The sequence below is a fragment of the Plecotus auritus genome (genome assembly GCF_963455305.1).
Source record: "Plecotus auritus genome assembly, chromosome: 1".
Lineage (NCBI taxonomy): Eukaryota > Metazoa > Chordata > Mammalia > Chiroptera > Vespertilionidae > Plecotus > Plecotus auritus.
In genome coordinates this window covers 204,421,408-204,446,434 of record NC_137770.1, presented here as the reverse complement: position 1 = coordinate 204,446,434, position 25,027 = coordinate 204,421,408, and the positions used below count along the sequence as shown (strand labels likewise).

At 37.3% G+C, this 25,027-nt stretch overlaps 1 protein-coding gene and 1 pseudogene across 2 annotated transcripts in view; both read right to left on the bottom strand.

Moving 5' to 3' along the window:
• UBA6 (ubiquitin like modifier activating enzyme 6) overlaps positions 1-25,027 on the bottom strand; it is a 72,820-nt gene that overhangs the window by 14,341 nt on the left and 33,452 nt on the right. Inside the window, exons 11-25 of the mRNA XM_080676020.1 lie at positions 23,723-23,785; positions 22,901-22,977; positions 22,038-22,104; positions 19,957-20,100; positions 16,308-16,375; positions 15,742-15,820; positions 14,396-14,476; positions 9,962-10,039; positions 8,116-8,297; positions 6,076-6,181; positions 3,550-3,639; positions 3,357-3,437; positions 2,440-2,568; positions 531-582; positions 383-446 (exon numbers count right to left, since the gene is read on the bottom strand). Of these exons, the coding sequence (XP_080532146.1) occupies positions 383-446; positions 531-582; positions 2,440-2,568; positions 3,357-3,437; positions 3,550-3,639; positions 6,076-6,181; positions 8,116-8,297; positions 9,962-10,039; positions 14,396-14,476; positions 15,742-15,820; positions 16,308-16,375; positions 19,957-20,100; positions 22,038-22,104; positions 22,901-22,977; positions 23,723-23,785 (1,361 nt within the window). The remainder of the gene's footprint in view (positions 1-382; positions 447-530; positions 583-2,439; positions 2,569-3,356; positions 3,438-3,549; positions 3,640-6,075; positions 6,182-8,115; positions 8,298-9,961; positions 10,040-14,395; positions 14,477-15,741; positions 15,821-16,307; positions 16,376-19,956; positions 20,101-22,037; positions 22,105-22,900; positions 22,978-23,722; positions 23,786-25,027) is intronic.
• LOC308252092 (jun dimerization protein 2-like) lies at positions 18,473-19,836 on the bottom strand (annotated as a pseudogene). Its single transcript has one exon. The product of its transcript is annotated as a jun dimerization protein 2-like (transcript).

Genomic DNA, 25,027 nt, shown 5'->3' with positions numbered 1-25,027 from the left:
AGGTATTCACTCAAAGACCAACTCCTTTGAAAATTAATTTGAGGTTATTTAGAGAGTTATTTAGTAGTAATCATTCTTACTCCCAAGTAACTTAAATTTCCTATATATTAGCTTCATTAAATAGAGAACATCTGCTGTTACTTCACTTTTTATGGATAAAGTCAAAGAGGTGATGCTTTGGTTTCATTTTAGAAAAGATAAAAATAATGAGGTTTTTACCATAGAGAATAAATAAGTTGTGTGGAAAGAAAGGTTGTTGTGACTGGCTTGGTTGGGCAGACTATGTTTAACATTAAAGAGTCTGAAAATTTCACCCAGTAAGATAAGCTTATACAAAGTTAAAAATTTACAAATAAATATAAACCTGGATGTAAATACTTACAAAGGTTCATTAAAATCAAATTTTATTGGACAGGGAGGTCTCTTTGGTGACTGCCAAAACAAACCTAATAAAAGAGATATTATTTTAAATTGAGATAGCCAGCAATAAATTACATTAAACTTTCTTCTCAATAATCAGCTATACTTACTGCCATCTTTTAATCGAGTATCTAGGGGGAAACAGTGAAGAAGCTGAAGAGCCTAAAGAAAAAATGAAGTAAAAGAAAAATGAAAACACACAAAAAGATGTACAGTGAAGTCTCCCAGCTACTCTTTTTTTTAAAAAATATATTTTTATTGATTTCAGAGAGGAAGGGAGAGGATGAGAAAGATAGAAAGATCAATGATGAGAATCATTGATTGGCTGCCTCCTGTATGTCCCCCCACCAGGGATCAAGCCCGCAGCCCAAGTATATGCCCTTGGCTGGAATCAAACCTGGGACCCTTCAGTCCGCAGGCCGACGCTCTATCCACTGAGCCAAACGGGCTAGGGCTCCCAGCTACTCTTGTACTACATCTGTCCATTCTGGATTCTGTCACTGCCCTCACCCCCCGCCCCCCTAAACCAAAACCTGGAATAAGCTCTATTGTTATTTTAAAATCAACACTAATAGTTTGTCATTATAAAAAATAATATAAAGGAAGCCACTTCAAAATGGGTCTGAGCTGCCATCCCAGAAGAACTGCCTTACACGTCTTAACCCTCAAAACTTTGGAATATTAAACTGGGTGAAATAATCACTAGACTGGGCCTAAGGCAGTACTGTATTCCAAACAACTGTTTGTAAAGCTAACAGGAAAGCATTATGACTATTAGACTGAAAATTAGATATTCTTTAGAATTAGCAACACTATGCTGGTATCTGCATCTATAGAAATTCTTTCTTTGGAGTATTAAGATCCTTTAAAAAAATCCTCCCTTTTATCCCTGTAATTTTTCTCCTTCTCCTTCTCATGAATATCCCTTGCCTTCACCTCCTAATCGGAATACTATTCTTGTTTCTGTTTGAATCAGTGCTTCCTAAATAGCTATTCTTTTGGATCTCATCTAAATGCTTATTGCCGCTCAATTTGGCCTTTTATTTTTAGGTTAACAGCATTTACAGTGAGCACAAATTAGATTATTTCATCCCTTTTTACAGAAATGGTGGCATATTTTATATATTACTCGGCAACTTACAAATTAAAACAAAATTAAACCAGTAAAATACATATTATTTTGTATTTTAAAGTGGTATGTTTGGGATTTGCTTCAAAACCATCTGGGGAAGGGTGCAGTTATAGATTAAAACAAGATTATCTAGGAGTTGATAATTATTCAACTTTAGTGACAGATATATGAGGATTACATGGGAGTTCATGATACTATTTTCTCTACATTCTATTGTTCTCAAATTTTTCCATTATAACAAGTTTAAGAAAACCTACTAAAGAGAGAGTACAGGACACATTCTAGCAATTGTTAAGTTATTGGAGGTAAAAATAACAGCCAATATTATTGAGTATTTATGGGCCAGGTTCTGTTCTAAATGCTTTATACATATATTAACTCATTTGAGCCTCATCACTGCCCTATCAATTAGGTATTAACTTATTACACCCATTTTACAAATGGGAAACAAACACAAAATATGATTATCAGACAGGATGGAGAAGGCAAAATTACAACAAAATTTCTGACTAAATTTCTCTATTTTTACAGCCTTTTCGTTTACTCTAAAAAACAAACTACATTTAGACTACTGATGAAATAATATTCCGTATACTCCAGAAGGAACCTCTATCTAATAAAACCCAATTCTGTAGACAGAAAGAGAAGGATAAGTTAAATTTATATCTAACAAGCCAATTAGTGAAGTTTAAATGCATTCTTTAATAAGTGACATTTAAAGAGAAATTAGTTGTGTGCTCAGCACTTGTTCTCATTTAATTTACTACTTATTTCTGAAAAGCTTCCCGAAAGAAAGAGTAGACATTTCAGGTCAATGAAATTAATTTTGTAGTAATTAAATAAACCAAGGTCAGACCTTTTCTTAATGTTTTATAATGCACACTTACCTTATGGTTAAAATATTTTTCAAACTTTAATCTTGCTAATTCTACACAATGGGACCAATTTCTAGGTCTTCTGCTAAGTAATTTAATAACTTGAAATGAGCCTTCTAAACTGTGTCCAGTTTGTAGCTTCTAGAATGAGAGAAAACAAAACAAATGCATTTCCATTATAAAAAGTTTTAAAAAAACCTACAAAAGATAAGGACTAACAACAGTTCTCTCTCTGCCTTCTTCCCTCTCTCCAAGGTGAGTATTAGCCAAAGTTTGAAGTGCCATCTCATGCTCCTTGTCCTTGCCTTTCTCCTCTCTCCCTTTCTTTCTTTTTTGGAGGGGAAACAGCAAAAAAAAAAAAAAAAAAAAAAGCACATGAAATTTTAACTCTAAAATTTCTTGTCTTCCAAATTATTCTCATGTCTTGCTAGCTATTAGTAGTATATATGTACTGACTAAAAGAAGTACTAAGAATAATGTTTTATACTAAAAAGCTAGCATTTTAGGATTAAAGGAAAGAAAGAAAACATCTTTGAAGTGTCCTCACCATGAGAGTATAAGTCTGAGATATTACTATCCAATCGTGAAAGTTTCACTAGAACTCACAAAGAGTTGCTTTATTATTTGTAGCTCTCCTAGCATTATATACACTCTTATTAGGTTGAACCATATGAATTGATGTTTTGTGGGTGAAACATTGTCAAATACAGGCAACTCCATATAGTTCGACCAAACTAAAAAAAAAAAACAAAAAACTTTTTTATAAAGATCATTTGTGACCTGCTAATTTTAAGATTCTTCATGTACTTACCACAAACAATAATAATCCCATTAAACTCTTTTTAAAGAGGTAAAATAAACCAATTGCAGGGAACTTTTAAATAAAATTACACAAAGTGTTGTTTGTATTAAAACATACTGATTATTACCTGTAAGACCTCTTCTGCAGATGAATGGGTTTGCCAAAACTTGTTAAATAATGAAGGCTTGTGGGAAAAGGAACTTTCAAACTATTATGGAAAAGAGAGAAAAAAGTTATAAACCGAAGTCTAATTGGAAGCTGGGAATATCTTCTTTTCTACTACTACAAAAAAAAATTCCTTTAACAATATATTTTATTACCTTATCTCTTGCCCATTGTATAGTATGTTCAATAGCAGCTGGAAAGGATTTCAGAGTACAAAATGGTATTTCCTCTTCTGGGGGATCCCGCTAATTTATAAAATGTGACAACAGACAGTTAAGAGAAGCAATGGCAATTTTTTATTGGCTGAATTTACCTGAATGTTTTAAGACCATTAAAAAAGTGAAGTTCAAAAATAAAAAAAATCCAGTATTTTTATATCTTCTCTCTTCTAGGCACCAAGAAGAAAAACTGATTCTTTTGATACTTAATCTACTTGTTAATAGCAATATAAAAACAAACATAAATTCTACTAGAGGCCTGGTGCACGATATTCATGCACGGGGGGGGGGGGGGGGGAGGAAGGTTGTGTGTCCCTCAGCCCAGCCTGCACCCTCTCCAATATGGGACCCCTTGAGGGATGTCTGACTGCCCGTTTAGGCCCATCCCAGTAGGATCAGGCCTAAACGGGCAGTCGGACATCCCTCTCACAATCCAGGACTGCTGGCTTCCAACTGCTCGCCTGCCTGCCTTCCTGATTGCCCCTAACCGCTTCTGCCTGCCAGCCTGATCACCCCTTAACCACGCCCCTGCCAGCCTGATTAATGCCTAACTGCTCCCCTGCCAGCCTCATTGCCCCTAACTGCCTTCCCCTGCAGGCCTGGTCACCCCTAACTGCCCTCCCCTGCAGGCCTGGTCACCCCTAACTGCCATCCCCTGCAGGCCTGGTTCCCCTCCCCAACTGCTCTCCCCTGCAGGCCTGGGTTCCCCCCAACTGCCCTTCCCTGCAGGACCGGTCGCCCCCAACTTCCCTCCTCTGCCAGTCTGGTCACCCCTAACTGCCCTCCCTTGCAGGCCTGGTCCCTCCCAACTGCCCTCCCCTGCTGGCCATCTTGTGGTGGCCATCTTGCATCCACATGGGGGCAGCCATCTTGTGTGTTGGAGAGATGGTCAATCTGCATATTACTCTTTTATTAGATAGTATGATCACTTTTGGCACCATGGAAGACCACCATATATAACTAATTTTTCCCCTCCCAGAATCGAGGTTACATTTAAAACTTTATACTACTCCCTATTATGAAAAGTAATTCAAGAATCCCCAATACAGTTCTCAGCATACCATGAGTTTCTCCATGGAGAAAAAAACTGGGGAACATGAATATGTCCTTGATGCTCGGTACAGCTTTGAGTAGAAAGTATGTAAAGTAAATGGCAAATGCCTATATTGTCTCAGGTAAAAACAAACCACTGAAAAAAATTTATATCCTGAATAGGGTACATTTGGCCCATACTTATTTTTTTTACCTAATGTAAAATGACTCAGTTGGTCTCTTTTCACTTGGGTATTTATATTTTGGTTTGTTGATTTTTCAAATACCATAAAATATAAGCCAAAGAGGTAAGTGAGAAGAGTATTAAATTCTCAATTTTGAGTATGAAATCAGAGAAGACAGGAAAAGGTTTGATAAAGATATAGAACAAGAGAATCAATGGAACTTTTGGAATTTTATAATATTCTCTACTTTGAAAAATTTCCAACATGACAGCTAACATATCATGATTTTCTCCAACTAATTTCCTTCAAATTAAATTCATCAATTTGTTTACTATGTTTTTATTATATAAACTTCTGATTTCATGAGAGTAAATGGGAAAATATCCTATCTAATAAAAGGGTAATATGCAAATTAACCGTCACTCCGTCACAAACATGGAGGCGCCCATAGCCACAAGATGGCGGTGCCCAGTCCTCTCAGCCCCGCTGGAGTCCCCCAGTTCTGGGCGGGGGGGCGGCTGCTGAGAGCTGGCAGTGTGAGCAGCCTGGCATAATGCTTGCGTTGTTGACCTGGAGCACATGGGCCTCTGGGCTGTGGAGAGCCTCTGGGCAGCAGGTGTGGAATGGCAAGTCCCCACAGAGAACCACTGGTGCATGGATTTGTGCACAGGGCTACTAGTTATAAAATGTTTGAAATTTTACTAAGCTAAACATTTTCATTAAATAAAGGGATATTTACACATGTAAAATATGTACTTCTTTAAAAAAAGAAAAAAAGAAAAAGAAAAGAAAAAAAAATATATATACTTCTTTCAATTTTACGACTTAGGTTGATCTTTCTTTAAATCCCAAGGCCTGCAATTATTTCTTAGGCCAGTGATTTTCAGCTTCACCAGTATATCAAGATTACTGTGGGGTTTTAAAAAATTATATCTATATATCATTTATAGGAAAAAAAAATAGTTTGGTTCCTAATATCTCATGAGTTAGTTGAATGGTTGTTAGAAAACGAATCAAACAGCTTTGAGAAGTAAACAGTAAAAGACAGACTCCAAACCAAAATTTTGATGATTAAAAAAAATCAGTTCATCTATGTTTTTAAAATTGTACATACATATATGTATGAATATCACTGGCAGATCAAAACAGGATTAGAGAAGCTAAATCAAATTTGAGGACTGATGAAGATAATAAAATGATGAGATATAAAGAAGAGACATTTACTTTAAAAAATCGGTTCACTTACATGACTAATATAAGACTCGGTCAAATGAGGTACAATAACTTCAGTGTGTCCCTTAGTGCCCATTGTTCCAGAATCCAGGAGGGGTCGTAGATTTGCTACAGAACGGCTATTTGAAAAGACAATAGGAAACAAGCACAAAAGTGAGTAATAGCAATGCAGGCAGAGGAAATCCTACCACTGTCTACTGACCACTTCACACACTGATCAATACTGGACTATATTTTAGGAAACATACATTACCACCAAACAACTAATTAATCATTTCTGTTCCCTTCCCCCAACATTATGTTGTTCAATCTAGTCATTTTTGTCTCTACCTTCTACCACCACCACCACCACATTTTTCGCTTGTTTTCCATTATGTTCTTAGCTATGTTATCTTTTCTTCTTTTGCTTCCTATTTCTTCTTTGGTTACTTTCTGGCTATCGGTTCTATCCCACTGTATCTTCCGAATACTTTCTTAATTCCGAACAATACTGTACCTTCTTAAATATTTATAATACCTGTATTCTATACAATTTATTAAAGTTATTTTTCCTTCTTCTGACCAAGAAAGGAAAAATAAACTTTCCACTATACTCTGAACTGATAAATTTTTCTCTGTTAATATATCTGCTCTAACACCCTAACATTCAAGAGACATATAAAGATGTAAGAAAAATTATGTAAGATGTACACATTATAGTCATCCATTCTCCTTCTTATTTCACTAATGTTTACTGAATGACATCATGTGTTGAACACCAGTGATACAGTGATGGAAAAGTAAATGGTTCCTAAATAAATGATTTAATGAGGAAAAAAACATTAAATAAATATGTGTGTCAATAAAAGTGCTATGAAGGAAAATGCTTAGTGCTATGAAACATTACCATAGGAGATTTTAATTTAGAATTTGGCAGTTAAAGAAAGACATTTAGGTTGCAACTATAGGGTGAAGAAAAAAACTAAGGTAAATGAGGAATAAATAGGTAAATTTGGGATCAGGAGTTTTGAAAAGAGATAAACATAATTTCCTGAGGCTGAAGAAGAGTATGTGCAAGTTTCTGAGGTAAAAAAAATCTATACTTATAATAGAGTAATATGCAAATTGGTCGGGATGCCGTCACATTAACGACTGATCAACAGGAGGGTGGGACAGCGAGCTACAAGAGGTGGAGAGCTACAGGAGGGTAGGGCAGTGAGCTACCTGCGACAGAGAGCTACAGGAGGGCAGGGCAGCGAGTTACGTGCGGCGGAGAGCTACAAGCAGCGGTGGGCGGGGCGGCCAGCTGAGGCAAGCTGCAGCAAGCTACTTGCGCATGAATGCGCAGGGCCACTAGTCTATAATAATAAAAGCGTAATATGATAATTAGACTGGACAGCCGAATATCCTTCTGGATGTCCTTCCAGACGACCTTCCGGATGAAGCCGGGGCTGCGAGGGCTGAGGACAGCCGCTGCAGCTGTGAGGGCCAAGCCTCTTGCACGAATTTCGTGCATCGGGTCTCTAGTAATAATAATTTAAAAAATGATGGATGCACTGTAAGAATTGAAAAAAACAAATGTATAGCTGGAATAAGGGGAGCCAGGAAGGAATAGGTAAATGTTAAGCTGGAGAGGTGGAGAATTAAGTGACAGACACTATAAAATACATTGAGGTCACGTTAAAGATTTTAAATTTTATCCTAGGTATAATGAGAAATCATCACAGGGTTTGAGAAGTATTATAATAGCAACATAAAGGAAAATTAAAAAATTAAGTAACTTTTCAACAAATAGGCATGGGAAACAGAAGTGAAAACAAACAATAAAACAATGATGCCCTGGCCGGTGTGGCTCCGTTGGTTGAGCACTATCCCATGCACTGTGAGGTTGCATGACTGCAGGTTCAATTCCTAGTCAGGACACATGCTTGGGTTGCAGTTCCAACCCCAGGAGGGAGCATGTAGGAGGCGGCCGATTGATGTTTCTCACACTGACATCTCTCTCTCTCTCTAAAATCAATAAAAACATTTAAAAAATAAATAAAGACAATGAACCTAAATTTCAATTACATACCTGTCTACATATCTCCTGGCTTCAACATTATCTAATGCTGTAATAATTATATCTTGTTTATTATAGAACTCATCATTGTAAATAGCCTCAGTGGCTGGACATACTTTGTTCAAGTGTGCATCTATTTTCACTTGAGGATTTATTTTCAGGGTTGCATCAGCAGCAGTATAGCTTTTAGGTTTCTAAACAAATAACAACAAGCAGAAGAAATAAACGTTAAACAGAAAAAGACAGCCTATGATTGAACTTACACATTCTTGTCACTCTGGAAAATATGTACGGAGTTGAGAATGAGATAAATTTCCATGTTTTAGTTTGTGGAAATTACATTCAGACTGTATTCAGACTACATTTAATAGTGCCCAGTAGTCTAAATAATTTACACATTATTAATTGAAATTTAAACAACCTCTCTTTTACAGCTAAATGCTTTAGAGTTCTTGAGATATTAGTTAGGCCCTGTCCGAGTAGCTCAGTTGCTAAGAGCATCTTCCTGATACGTCACAGTTGCGGATTGGATCCCTGGTCAGGATACATACAAGAGTCAACCAATGAATACGTAAATAAGAGGAACCAACAAATAGATGTTGGTTCCTCTCTCTCTCTCTCTCTCTCTCTCTCTCTCTCTCTCTCTCTCAAATCAATTAAAAAACAACAACAACAACTAGTTAAAAGTCCAACTAAAAGCACATTGTTCTTCCTAATTATAAATTGGCTAAGTGCCCAGAAAAAGATGAGAATACATTCAGTAAAATATTAGAAATTCAAACTGCATAACAGAAGCTCTCAAACATATAGTAATTTAACACTTTGAGAAAAAAATCTTTAAAAAATATTACTATTTCTGAATACAAATATTTAAAAAAATTATTACATATGTTTCAAGTTTTATAAAAAAAATACCCTCAACATAATTCATTATTTTCTTAAAGATTATTACTGTCATTTCAAATGTCAACAAAGTTCACTTGAAAATACTGGCTTTGACACTAAATGTGTATAGACCATTCTGTTTGAATACATGCACCTAGTTTTAATATGGTATTTCTGTCTCTTCTTAAACTGTTTAGTTGACATGCTTTTACTTCTCAGTGCTGTTAATATACATACAAAGCAGAAACTTTGCTAGAACTCAGTAAAATAATAAATAGGCCAAGTTCTATAAGTTAAATGCACAGTTAAATAAATTTTCTGACATACATTTTATAGGTCATGAAAGACACTGTTACTTAGTTCTTTATATTTGGATAAATGAGTCAATTAGGTTAACTATACCACCTGCTTTAGTTATTTTTCTGTTTATGACATTCTTAAGCTATGATTATGAGTCATTAAAAAATAAAATAAAAAAACATTTCAAAAGTAAAAGCAAATTTGCTTGACTGATTAAACTGCTTCTTTTTCTGACTTAAATTTTTGGATCACTATGAAAAAGACGGAAAAGCATTATTTTATAATAAAAAAGGATGTTATTCAAACAAAATCAATAAAGCACAAAATTATAAATGCTAAACTTGAACACTTCAAATTAGAGAGAATGTTTCTGTATATATATGTAGTTTCTAAAATAAAATATGTTGACATAATTTGGTGATTACAAAATGAAAAAAATACCACCCACAATTCACAACTCGGTTTTTAATATCCAAAATCATTGCAAAACCAATTTTTACATTAAAAAATATTTTCCTCTATAATCATTCCCATTATTTAGTAATTTGAGGTTCTAATAAATAAAGAATATATTATGCTTGTCAAGCACCATTTTCTATGTATTAAAAGGAAATTCTCTTCTGTTTTGTATAATACAACAGATGATTTAAATTTGAAATACATAGCAACATACCTGTATGTGATGAGGACGAAATAAGAACTGTCTGTTCAAGTTAGATTTTTCTATCAAGTCAGGATCTGTAATTGTAACCTAATATCAAGAAAAGAAAATGGGTGAAATTATGTAACAAATAAGTTTAAATCTATTTTGTTTTTCTCAGGATGACTGAAACTACTCCCACCATTATTGTAAATTATTTTGGCTGGTAAAAATTATGTGAATACAAATATTCCAAAATGATTACCATTATTACTCTTTTATATACTTACACTTAATTATAATTAATGCTTAGCAAAAGAACAGATCAAGCAAGTTAAACATTTATTTTATGTGGTTGGATTCAAAATTTAAACATGCGTATGTGACTTATCTAAAATTAATTAAAATATTTTGCTTCTGAACAATTAGATGGTATCTAAAGTCTCCCTTCTATTTTCCATGTTATCAATGAACATTTTACTTATTTTTAACCGCCCACTTCCAAATCATATATTTTAAAGGTTTTAAAAATCAATCTAAGATGTTGACAAATGCCTCTACTTACCCTTGCTTCATGCATTGCTCATGTTATCTAATAATTCTTTCAGTGAGAACCAGTAAGTGGTAGTTTTTTGTCATTTTATTTGTCAAATATCTTTACTTGTCTTGAAGGATAATTAGCTGGGTATATAAATATGGGTTGATACCAATTTGTCCTTGCACTGTGAAGATCTGATTCCCTATCTTTAGGTGTGCATTTCTTTTTTTAAAAAATGTTTTTATTTGTTTTTAAAGAGAGAAACATCGATGCGAGAAACATCCACTGGTTGCCTCCTGCAGACCCCCTACTGAGGACTGAGCTTGTACCTAGTCATATGCCCTAACTGTAATTGAACCAGTGACCGACACTCAACTAACTGAGCACACCAGCCAGGGCATAGGTATGCATTTGTTGTTGATGAGAAGTTTATTAGGTAATCTCTCTTTTTATCTTTGCCTTTGATTTGTTTGAACACACTTGTCTCTTTTCATTTTGGTGGTTGTTGCCCATATCTCAGCTTTCATTACTTTATATTTACTTTTAATTTATTAGAGTGACATTTACACTAATAAAAGAGAAATATGCAAATTGACCGTACCTCCGTGATGACAACCAGCCAATCAGGAGTATGCAAATTAACCCAACAAAGATGGCGGGTTAATTTGCAAACGCAGGCACGGAGTGAAGACTGAAGAGGCTTGGCTTTTCCGCTACCACCTGTGCAGAGAATCCAAGCCTCGCTGCGGCCGGAGCAGAGAAGCCAAGCCTCACTGTGGCCGGAGAGGAGAAGCCAAGCCTCACTGTGGCCGGAGAGGAGAAGCCTAGCCTCAAGCTTGGCTTCTCCGCTGAGGCTGGAGTGAAGGCCTGGGTCCCGGGTGCCAGAGGAAAATCGGTGCCAGCAGCCAGGGTAAGGAAGGCCTATTGCACAAATCTTTGTGCAATGGGCCTCTAATTAATAAAACCATACAGATTTCAAGTGTACAGCTCTATAACATATCATCTGCATAATGCATCATGCACTTACCATCAAAAGTTAAAACTTTTGCCATTATCCTTGAAACTGTCTCTTCCTCATTATCTATGGAAATTCTGCACTTACATTGGACTCTGCAATTTCCAATAAATTCTCACTTCTAATATATATGAATTTTGAGCTCACTTACTATATAGAAGTTCTTATTCGGCTTTTTATAAAAAATTTCAGTGCGTTTTCCCTGTTTCTTTTCCTCTTTTTTATCTTTGATCATTTCTCTTTTTATTTATTTACTTTAATCTCTGATCATTTCTAACTTCATTTTAAAGTTTGTTCTATTATCTCTAGATTTTTCTATTATCTGTAGCACTCCTATTTATTACCTATTGTACTTAGAAAGCTAATTCTTCCATTTTCCTTGGCTGATTATTTTTTTAGGTGGTACTTTTTTCCTAGCTGATAATCACTTTTTATTGTGAATTGTCTTTAACGGATGATGATTTTTCTGAATAATCCTATGTACTCTGGGTGTTTAAGTATCACCATGATGCAGTTTTGCATTTGTTTTAGTCAGAGCTCTAGAGGTTTCAATGGTCCTAAATTTGCTATATTAATTCTCTCATAAAATTTTTGTATAATTTTGGACCTCATTTACCAGTGTGGTGCATGCTCTGTGTTTTAATTTGTCATGAGTGACTTCTCTTTCTATTTAATGTTTTGGACAAATATTCGAGAAAGAAACGCTTGGCCCTGGACAGATAATTCAGTTGGTTAGAGCAGTGGTCAGCAAACTGCGGCTCGTGAGCCACGGTTTGCCGCTCTGTTGACTAATGAGTTTGCTGACCACTAGGATAGGGGCTTAATCACAAGGAACAACAACAGCCTGTAATTATTGGAATCGAGAGTCTAGGTCAGTGGTCAGCAAACTCATTAGTCAACAGAGCGGCAAACCGCGGCTTGCCGACCACTGGGTTAGAGCATTGTCCAGATGCACCAAGGTTGCAGGTTCAATCCCTGGTTGGCAAGAATCAACCAATAATTACATAAACAGATGGAACAACAAATTGATGTCCCCCACCTCTCTCTCTCTCTTTCTCTCTCTCTCTCTCTAAAAATCAATTAAAAAAAAAAAAAAGGAAAAGAAAGAAAAGAAAAATACAAATGCTTAGAAGTCACCATAACATTTAGTTTAGGAATTAATTTCTCTTTTGGTTCCTGGAACCTGGCTTCTCTTTCCTTCTTTCCAGTTAGTTTTGCTACATATGTAAAACTTAAAAAAAAAATTTACACAGCAAGTCTATGTGTTGCAATAAGATAAAAATCCATCCCAATTAACTTACCTTGTTTTGTTACCTGAAGTCAGTAGGCCTGTTTACTGAAACTCTTTTCCTAATATTTATATGCTAACTAGAGGCCCGGTGCACGAATTTGTGCATGGGTGGGGTCCCTCGGCCTGGCCAGTGATCAGGGCCAATCGGGGCCTGTCTCGCCCGGTCCCAATCGGGCCGATTGGGGCTGGGAGGTTGGCTGGCCAGGAGGAGGGACCATAGGAGATTGGCCGGCTGGCTGGGGGGAGGGACCACGGGAGGATGGTTGGCCGCAGGAGGTTGGCTGTGGGAGCACACTGACCACCAGGGGCAGCTCCTGCATCTGCCCCCTGGTGGTCAGTGCGCATCATAGCGACCTGTCGACTAGTCATTTGGTCGACCGGTCATAACGGTTGTTTAGGCTTTTATATATATATATATATATATATATATAGACTAGAGGCCCGGTGCACGAATTTGTGCACCAGTGGGGTCCCTTGACCTGGCCTGCGGGATTGGGCTGAAACCAGCTCTCTGACATCCCCCAAGGGATCCCGGATTGTGTGAGGGTGCAGGCCAGGCCTAGGGACCCCACTGGTGCACAATCACGGTTGGGGAGGGACACGGGAAGTTGGCCAGCTGGAGAGGGACTGTGAGAGGGCTCCAGGGCGTGTCTGGCCTCTCTCGCTTAGTCCCGATCAGCCAGACCCCAGCAGCAAGCTAACCATCAGTCAGAGTGTCTGCCCCCTGGTGGTCAGTGCACATCATTGCGAGCAGTTGAGCATATTATGCTTTGATTGGTTGAACGGCTGACCAGACATTTAGCATATTAGGCTTTTATTATATAGGATTATATAGGATATGCATTGTGAATTTACAAGAAGTTAAAGTATTCAGGTGATTGCCAAATGGATGCAACTAAGGATTTTTTCTTCTTGAGAAATATATTTTAAAACCACTAGAATTAATAGCAGTTTGTAGTACACAACATTTAGAAATACTGAGCAGGAATAATAACGAATAACCTCTTTGAGTGAAACAATAAGCCAAGTTTAACTATAAAATTACTATTAGTTACCATGAAAAATCTATGAAGTCAATACTCTGGGAAGCTAGTTTACATCTTAATGTGAAATATATTTTTATTAAAATATATGACATGGCTTCCCAATTAACTCACACTTATAGTCTTAAGAATTTAAATTGTATACACGAGTTTATTTTATTCTTTTGATAATCCACTAACTGAAATTATATCTGATTAGTCTTCAACTTTCTAATGTTAGCTCTGCCCATTTTAAAGATTTACTTAATAATTAACTAGTATCTAATAAAATAGTAACAATATTTATATGCTTTAAAGTTTGCAAAGCCCTTTCACATTTGATCTTCATAATAACATTATGAGGTAGGTTGTACAGATATCAGCTGCACAGTATTAGAGAATGAAATTAGGAGCACAGAATTAAAGTAATTTGCCACAGGGCCACATAACTTTTGACAAGTTGTCAGAGTAAAATCAGAATCTTTCAATTTCTAGCTTAATAACCTATCCTCAAAATTCAATCTTTCAGATCTATGCAGTTCAAAAGTGGACACCAACAGAAATATGTATACACTTTAACTCTCAAGGATATTTGTCTTACCATTCCCTTCTCTTTGCTTGTGCCAACACCAAGTAAAGCAAAATTTTTTAACATTTCACAGCCTATGGCTCCACATCCTACCTATGGAGAAGAAAAATATATCGAAGTAAATAAAATCAGAGCTTCTACTTACTAAAGAGCAATTTCATGATAATTTTCATCAAATGCTAACTCACAATAAACACTTTAAAAATAATTTGAACATGTTTGATTCATTTTAGTTTAAAGTTTTAACTGGTTTATGATGCCATTATTAAGTGTCTCAGTTACAGAAAATAAAAAAAGTCTAAACCAAAGTAAGAAAAAGCACAATATTTGCCTTTCCTTTAAAGAGAAAACATTTTAAAATTCCAAAGGAAAGTCAAATAGTGAGCTAATTTTTTTAATATAAGCTAAAAACAAACAGCAAAAATCATCAGTGCTATCTGTATATATAAAACCCTAAGCGATCAGTCACTATGACACGAACTGACCACCAGGGGGGCAGACGCTCAATGCAGGAGCAGCCCTCTGGTGGTCAGTGCACCGCTCAGCTGACCGACAGGTGCCAGACACCAGGCTCAAGGCTGACAAGCACAGCTGCGGTGGCATAAGCCTCTCCTGCCTCTGCAGCAGCACTACCGAGCAGCTGCAGCGGCAGGTGCAACAGGGCCGGGATGAGCAGGAGCAGCGCAACGCCCGGCCTGGGCTTGGGCTCCTCCCCGGCCACCTGCCGCTTCGCGCACTACTACATCCCCTGAGGGGTCCTGCATTGCGAGAGGGCGCAGGCCAGCTGAGGGAGCCCATGGGTGCACAAATTTGTGCACTGGGCCTCTAGTATTTTAATAAAAAAGATTATCTGGGAATTTAAGAAAGATAGAATGCACTTCCATAGTCCTCCATTTGGTGAGAAAAAAAACACAAAAACACAAAAAACAAACACCTGACCAATTTTAATGTATTTCTAGAAAATTATGTAATGTTCAAAACTATAATACACATATTTTCATTTTAAATGTATTAATTCTTTAGATCAGGGGTTGGCAAATATTTTCTGTAAAGGGCCAAACAGCAAATATTTTCAGCTTTGCAGTCCATATGGTCTCTGTCAAACTAGTATTGTAGCAGAAAAGAAATTTTAGACAATAATAAGTGAATGAATGTGCTCCAATGAAACTTTATTAACAAGCAGGAAGATGGATTTGGTTTGCCAGCCATAGTTTGCAAACTCCTGTTCTAAAGATTTACTGAATGTCTACTATGCTAGAAACTACTCATTTATAGTCAAATTTGCTTTAATAAATTAACTTGATGATATATAATAGCAGTTTGAATGTACTATTTATTTTCATCATTATTATACTTACTAAGAAGATATTCAAATTTTGTAGCTTCTGACACAAAGTGTCTCCAATGCAGGCTCGTAAGGCATCATATCTATCTCCTCTGAAGAAAAGAACATAACAAAGAAAACAGAAAGGCATTTAAAATATTAAGATTACTTTCATTGTTGATACAAATTTAAAGTACTTTCAATTGAAGGCAGAACTATTGGGGTATGTGATTTTGGAGCAAATGAATCCATAAGCTTTAATCAGATTCTCAGATTTGTGACTCAAAAAGGCAAATCACTGATACAAATAAAAGTTGCAGTTAGCAACTGTTCATCAGAGGGGTATTCTGAATGCTAACCATTCTCATAAAAATATATAATTTAAAACTTTATATTTATTATTTATAAATTGGTAAAGAAATATGGCATTATTATGGCATGCCACCTCTAATAAGGGAAATGACTGCAGAAGTGAGCGAGCTAGGTTTCAGAAAAGACATTTAATTTAAAACAACTGCATGTTTAAACAAAAACTCTTTTAATCTGGTTGCCTATTACAAATATACAAATAAGAAAAAACAACAGAAATCCTACTATTACCGTGGGAGAAATTCTTCCCGTTCTGGTTTGCTTAGGAACTCGACAATATCAGCTGCTTCAATGTATAACTTAAAGTAGAAGATAAAAAACAAATAACTTACTATGTATAGAATTTAAGAGAAAAAGTAGTTCTCTTCTGTAGTTATTTAATAATTAAAAAAATAATAAAATACCAATGTAGAATAAAATAATAGATTAAAAATGTAATTGTTTTTATACACTATACACTCCTGTATTTTTTCATTAAAGAAATGATTAAACCTGAAGGATTTGTTAAAATATATAATTTGATTCATGTAATTTAGCTATCTTAAAGGTGTTTGTTTTAACAAACAAAAGAAAACTTCACCTCCATATCTATTTTATATAACTACATAAAAACTCTGGAAGTCCCATTCAATTTTAGTTACATCTGAATAAGTAATGAAAATGACCAAAGTTTTGCCACCCCAAAATATGCCTTTTGGGAAATTGGTTTTAAGCTGGTTATTAAAGACTTAAAAAGGTCCTTTAACCCTCTCACTTTACCTGCCTAAAGGAATTCAAATAGAAAAACATGCTGAAAGGAAGGGAAGGGAGCATAACCTTAACAACATAAATGTGGCAACAAGGTAGGAATCTAGCAAAGCCTGTTTGGTGAACTTCCCTCTGTATCCCAGCAAGAATTTGTTTACCACATGTTTGATCTTTTTCATCTATCTATAAATTGCCTGCTTTCCCTTTGAAATCCCAGGCCCCTGCCTCCCTCTCCTTTGTCCAGATGGCATATAAGCCTCAACTGCCCAATGCCTCTTTGGGGTATTATATTCCTACTAGAGGCCCAGTGCACTTGTGGGGTGGGGGCAGTTCCTCAGCCCAGCCTGCATCCTCTCGCAATCCGGGACACCTCAGGTAGGGTCCCTAGGCCTGGCCTGAGATCAAGGCCTATCGGGGCTTTCCTTCCCCTGACTGCTGGCCCCGCCCGCCGCTGTCACTGCTTGCCATCTGTGCAGTGCTGCTCCCCCATACCCTGCCACTGGTCACCTCCCTCTGCAGGCAACAGGCATGGGGTGCGATCACTTGGCTGGCCTAGGCCTCCCTCTGCGGAGCGATTGCTGGCCGGCCCCGCACATCTGCCACAGTATCGCTGCTCAATGGCCTGGGCCTCCCTCTGTGGGGTGACCGATGGCGGGGCCCCCAGATTGATCACCTCGCAGAGGGAGGCCCCACCCACCCACTGTAGCACCATGGGCCGGGTAGCCTGGCCTCCCTCTTTTTTTTTTTTTTTTAAGTAAGAGTAATGTTTACTGAGTGATACAGAACTGAGTACTATGAAGGGTTTACCAGGATGAAAATGCACTGCACCCCTGCCCCTGCCACCCCAACACCCAGAGACTACAGTACTTAGAAGTTACACATACCGGCCATAACTGCTGAATATCTGTTTGTAACAAACAAACCATAGCAATTTATACTGTATCACATTGAGTGATTACAGAAATCCATTTATATATTGCTCGTATAAAATATTTTTTTGTAAAAAATATTTTAAAAAAGTATAAAAAACATGTGCAATTGAAAGCCCTGCCAGGACAGCCAGTCTGTAAATATTCAGAGTATGTGCTTTGCAAGGGCGCCCGTGCCTCGTGCCCACAGCAACTCCAGCAGGGTCAGCGAGGGTGCGCCCTGGCTGCCACTCCGGGTAGGACTGAGCTGGACCACGGTGGGTGGATACAGCAGGGCCTGGCTTGCACTAGGATCAGGGTCAGGGTCAGGGCTGGGGGCAGGCAGATTGCAGTTTCACTCTGGAGTTCCATACTCAGCCTAATTTTGGTTGCAACTCATGGCTTTTCCTGGCTGTTCGGAGGTCCTTTGGGTGGGTGACCTGGCGGAGAGGCTGGAGAAGTGCCCACAGTTGGGCGTCTCTCCGGCCCAGAGCCTCTGTCCTGCCTCCTGCAAGCCTGGCCCCAGGCAGAACAGACTCCCCCTCCCCCCCACCAGGACTACTTTGGTCTCAGTGCTTGGTCCTGGGTTTCATCCCCTGGTGTGGCTGATCTGAGTTTCACAAAAAAGCCTGTCCAATGCTGGCTGTGCTGAGCCTCATTGAAGTTTTTCATGCAGCAAGGAAGAGCCCTCTGGGATCCTCCTCCTCTTCCCTCTCCTCATCTCCTCCTCCCAGCCCATGGTCACTTCTTCTCTAGCTGCTCCAGCAGTGGGTTGACTTCTGAGTTGGGGGTCTTAATGCTGTCGGTCCTCAAGATGCAGGTGGGGTGATGCCGACTGAGCATCAGGATGAGCTGCTGCCGCTCCTGCTTCAGCTCCTCCACCTGGGTTTTCAGCTCTGCATTCATGAGCTACAGCCACTCAGATTCCCGCTGCAGAAACTCCGTCTGCTCCTTCTTCTTGTTCCAGCATCAGGCTGCCACCACTTTGTTCTTTTCCCTGCGCCTTTTCCTCCACTCACCTTCCTTGTCTAGCTCACTTTTCACAGGTTGAGGCCTCTTGCCCAGTTTCACCTCCAGGAAGTGCAAAGGGGCGATCATGGCCCCAATGTTGTGGATGTCAACGTATTTCAGCTCCTGTGCAGTCAGGGCTGAGCTGGGGAGTCCGGCCAGGGGGCTGAGCCCTGGCAGAGAGTCTGCAGTCATGGAAGGGTCCGGGATCTGCCCAGGCATCATAGCAGGATGAGTGGCAGTCCAGCCCTGCAGAAGCCGCAGGCAGAGGCTGCAACCCCAGGGCCTGGGCCAGGCTGCAGGCGCCATGCCTGCTCAGGAGGCGCCGTGGCCCTGCAGCGTATGCCACCACCAGTGGCCTCCCATCACGGCTGCCAAGCATCCCTCCCGCAGGCTGTGGCGGGCAGCCTGGGTCTCTTTTTGAGGCGATGGATGGCAGGGGTCTGCCTGCCTGCCTCATTGCCCCTAACTGCTGGCCTGACTACCTGATTGCCCCTAACCGCTGGCCTGCCTATCTGATGGCCCCTAACCATTGGCCTGCCTACCCGATCACCTTTAACCACTCGTCTGCTTGCCTGATTGCCTCTAACTATTCTGCCTGCCTGCTTGATCGCCCCTAACTGCTCGCCTGCCTGCCTAATCGCCCCTCACTGCTTGCTGGGGGGAGGGGCCAGCCCCAGCGAGGGGCCATGGTGGTTCTGGACTCTGGTCATTCCACTGTTTCGGTCACTGGGCTTTTATTATATAGGATGGCACCCCCTCAGATACATCCTTGATTACTCTTTGATAAGTACCTATTCTACATTTATTTTCTAGCTTGAGGGATATTATATGTCACTTATAATTGCATACACTATAGAGGAAATGAGCTAGGAAGTCGTAATTTCAACAAGTTCAAGAGTCCTGAGAGTCCATGAATGCTAACCTAATACAGGAGACTAAATATAAGAATAGAAAATTCACACCCTAACTCTCACAAATGAGGGAAACATCCTAGAACGTAATTCTGGGTTATAATCCAATAGCCTCAATATATGATCATAAGAGTTTCAATCATAGATTTAAGTTTTGGTAGCATATCAGATCTCTCTCATGCATCAAAAAATATTTTAAGTTGCTTTTATAACATATTAATACTAAAATTCCTAACAGACATTCATTGTATAGATGGATAATTCAACCTTAAATATAAAACAATACTAAAATACAGAACTAACCCACTGGCACAAAGGAGAAAACTTTCCTGTCACAGCTTTCAATACTTCTTGGCTGGCAACACCTCCTACTGCTGCAGCAAGTGGGGGTAAAAAGCCTTGAGCAGTCCAAGAGAGCCAACGCACAACATCAGCATTTACTTCAGGCTGAAACATAAGCCAGGAAAGACAATAGTATTAACAGTATTCACATAGTAAACTCAAAATTTCAATGACTTAATGTGAGAATTTTTATAGCTAAACTTCAAAAAAAGCCACTCAGTTTCTCTAACTAAATAGTTTTAAAGTCCTGCCCAGCCTCTGTGGATCAGTGGATTAAACGTCGTCCCCACGCAACAAAAGGTTACCAGTATGATTCTGAGTCAGTCACATGACCAGGTTGCAGGCCTGACCCCCAGTAGGGGGTGTGCAGGAGACAGCAAAATGGCTGTTTTTCAGAGATGTTTCTATCTTTTCTTTCCCTCTCCTTTCCTCTCTCTCTAAAAATCAATGAAAACATTAAAACAGTTTCTAAGTCCTAAAAAAGTTCTAATCTTACAATAAAAGACACAGTTGCATGTTAGTTTCCCAAGTAGTACATATTTCTCTTTATCAGTACCTGCCATTTTTGCTTTTTTACCCATTATGTGACACAAACACACGATTTAGAATTAAATGAAATATCTAACATCTATAGGTTTTGTTAAGTAACAGTTCTGTGATGTCTGTCAATATTTAGAAACAACCAGAATTTGTAAAAAAAGTTTTAATGAAAACTATGGAAAAACCTTGAACAAAGATAAATGAAAATAAAATGATCCATATAAATGATGAGGAGCTAGCTATCAGTTTGTGCTCTAAGTGGTAAATACAAAGTATATCTAAGAGTCTGTTTTTGTGTTTGTTTGTTCATTTGTTTTTTTGTTTGATATTCTACATGAGTGAAATCATAAGGTTCTTAACGGCTCAGACATTTTTCTAACCACTCTACATGCAATAAAAGGACTTTCATTTATGACTAGTGATTTGTAGAGGGCCGCCTGGGAAGACACATGGGCATTTCCCTTAATTATCGTCAGCTGAACTCAGGGCGTAGGCCGAGTCACGCCCTGGGAACATGCTTCCCCAATGAGGCTGGACATGTTAATCAGTTCTGACTTCATAGCAGCCCAGGTGTCGGCAGGCGTGGGACTAGATATGTAAATCTAGGCCTATAAAATAAGCGCGCTGCGTGGCTTGGGTCGTCCTCGTCATTGCAGCCTCTCCATCAGAGGGAAGATGGCGTCCCACCCAGCACCCAGCTTCCAGATCTATCTCTGTGTCTTGTTTCTATATTTCTAATATTTCTCAATCCCTGGCCGCCTCCATTTTAGAACCGGTTCATTCATCTCCTTTTCCGCGTCGGACGCGGAAAAGGGAGATCCCCGCCATGTTTGGCCCCCACTGCGATTCACTGTTTTCAGTACACTTATTTTTTTCTTTTTTCTTCTAATTACATAAAATATGAGATACTATTCTTACTAATGTTAAGTTCCATTTCGCCTTCATTTTTACAAAGTAACAACAGAAACAACATAATTTTCAAATAACTGCACAAACATTGCTACATTTATATCTGCTACAATGAACTGTTGGCCAGCAGGCACTGGCACCATAACATGAAAAAGTCCATTTTCTAGGTGATATGTCCACACATGATATGCAAAATGCAATTAAGGGATATGAATATAAAACTTATAAGAGAGACAATTTGTATATAGGAAAGCTAATGTGTTTATATAGTGGGTTACATATATTTGGTGAGTTAACAAACCAACTAAATCAGAAGAGAAAATACTAATACTAAAAATAAAGAGCAGTGGCAAATTCGAATTACTATATGACACGTACTGTTCAAGGTAACTTAAAAAATTAAATTATCTATTGTACACAAGAACTCTCTGAGGCATGTTAACATTTTATAAATTAAAGCAGAACACAGCCAAGTAACTTGTCTCCTGTCAGAATCAATAAGTAGCAAAGCTTGGATTTGAAGGTTAAGAGAAAATTAATATACAGAACATTTATATGTTACACTTTGATAGCTGTTAACTTTCAATACTCACCTTCTCTTCTAAGGTTTCCCTTATAGATGTTGCTAGTTTCAACAGCTCTTCTGAATCTTTTTTGCATCTAGGATTCAAAACAAAGCACCTCAAATTCAGTTTTCTCAAATGCAATAAACAATAGATCACATTCAAATCTAAGATATATGTAAGAAAATGTGGAATTTTACCAACAGGTAGAAGCACAAGTGCTTTAGTGACTTGAACACTGGCTCACAAATACATTACTTCAAAATCATGCTCACCTAAGAACAATACTTCTGATTTAATAGGCTAGAAAGAAAAATATTACATAATGGATTTCATAACTGAATATCAGATTTTTCAATTTAAAAAGCTGTAGCTTTTGAAGAATTAAAAATGGGAAAAGTCTTATTTAATGTAATTCCAATTTTATAAATTAATCTCTCTCTTCTTCCAGGAAGACCAGGAAGTCATAAAAAATGTTTATATAGTTTGGGGTACCTACTGGTGTTGCAATTTTAAGATGCTTAATTAGTTTTTAAATATTTTAAACTATAATCTCTGAAATACTGTTTTTTTTCAATATTATATTAGAACATTGATTTAAGTGTCATCTAATAATGTTCACAACATTTAAGGAAAAATTTCATTTTTTTCCAACTAACAATGTTACACATGCTTCCATTTACTTTTAAATAATTACATAAAAATAATGTGTCTTTTTCAATAAGTAAATACAAATTGCACATTGTACCATTTTTGGTTTGGGTACTAAATTCATGCACATACATGCATTTTAAATAGTACACTTGCATTTTACTATAACATCAAATATATTTTCATAAACTGAAATACTGTTTTATAACAAAGAAAAAAGTTATTTAAAAAAAGAATGTTACCCAATATTTGTCTTGCGACCATAGTTCTCCTGAAACTGGCCCAAGGCAAGTATAGCTGTGTGAATCTCTAAAGGTGCCTATTTAGAATATTAAAAAGAGGTCAATGTAATATGTGCCAGGCATTGTGCTAATGCTTTTAAAACATTATTTAATTTAATCATTACAATAAACTAATTAGCTTAACACTATTATTAACAGAGGAGGGAGCTGAATCTTCCAGAAGTTAAATGACTTGACTTCTTGGCAATAAAGTAATATTAAACAATAGATTTAAGCCTCAATCTCAGGTGGTATGACCAATTTTTACTAAGTTATCTATATGAAACTTCAACTAAACAAACTCATCAAAATACTTGTATAAGATCACTTTCTTCTTTTTTCCTTATCAAAATTTACAAATTTGGAATCTGTCAATATTATTTTTCCTTATCACAAATAGATTCACTGCAACAAAATTATATTCATTGATTAAAAAAAAAAATGCTTCCAAGGCTTTTTGAAAAAAAACAGAGTTATTATATGAACTCTACATGGTTCAGAAAATCTTTTAATAAGATTACCTTGCATAAATTTTTAAAAACTGTCTTTTAACTATCAAAGCTAACGTATCATTATAAAACTTTTTCCTATTATTTTAACATTTCTTCATGATATGAATTTCTGTTTCTAATCATTGGAAATCAACTTTATATATATGAAACAACCTTTATCAAGAAAATCATACAGAAAGGTATACACCTGGTTGCTCCATTTTATAACCTCTTACCAATCCCAATCCCCCACTCTGCTGCTTCTCTTAAAACCTCCAAAGTGTTTATTTACCTCAGGTTTACTAAAATCCGCAATAAGGCATTTTGGGTGTTTTATCTGCTTCTCCAATGACTCCTAATAGAAACAAAACAAAACAATTACTCCCTTGCAAGTGAGTGATTACTTCACAAAATATACAGAGTACTAAAAGTAACGGAACTTTCCAAAAAATCTGAAATAAATAACGTTGGGCTACTGAAGTTTTTTTTTTTTTAAAGTAGTATTAAGAATAACTTATTCACTACTCCACTGAACCAACATTGATAGAGATACTAGGTCCAAATAAATTAAACAGGACTCAGAATGATTTGATATTAAAGTCTACTTTCCACTGGAATATTGTCAATGCCATCTTGACCAGAAGCCTGGGCTACTAAGTTTTAGCTGAAATATAAAATAGCTCCTAATCTTCCTGTTACCCCTGTCTTATCACACTTTTTTTTTTAAATGTTAAATGCAATCAGGCAACCTGACACACATAATAAATATGGGAATAAGTGGTAAAAACATCTGTATGTAATTGAAAAAAAATCTATTGTTTTAACTGAAAAGCTACCATATTTTTTCTGGTATCAAGTTATCAAGACTTGTGATGACTGACAAAGACTAGAAAACTCAAAATTACAAAGACCAAAACACCAAATAACCAACCAACCAACCAACCAACCAACCAACCAACCAAACACAAAAAAACAATACCCCAGCCACCTACACAATCTGAAATTTACTTGAAGCATAAATTATCGATTTAAAAATTGGGGACAGGGGCAAGAGAAAGTAAGGCAGGGGCAGATTTGACTAGCAGTAGTTATTTTAAGTTATTTTAATCTGTTCGTTGTTCTACCTTTGGCTTGAACAAAGCCTTGTAGAGGACTATAGTTAATAATAATTCTGAAAAAGAAAAGGCAATCTCATTAAACCACGAGAACTTGTATGAAAAAAACAGAAATGTATTAGCTTACACTGAGAAGTGGGCTAAAGATTTAAGCGGCAAGAGACTCCTGAGTTCCTTGATACAAGTAGCCTTTCTCTATTTTCAATGCCAGATGATAGGAATTACTTTATTTTTCCAACATATACACTTTCTTGAAATTTAAAAAAATATTCCATTTACCTTAAAAATGTAAGTGAATAATAAAATACATACTGTTTCAATGCTTATTAAATCTTTCAAATTTATACTGTTTCATCTTTTGTTTTAGGAAGCAATTTTAAGACATATGATTGACTCTGATGATTCACAAAGGTAAAGTTCCTTTAAATGTAATTTTTTTTATCTCAATTATATGCATATGGTATTCTAGCTGTAAATTTTTT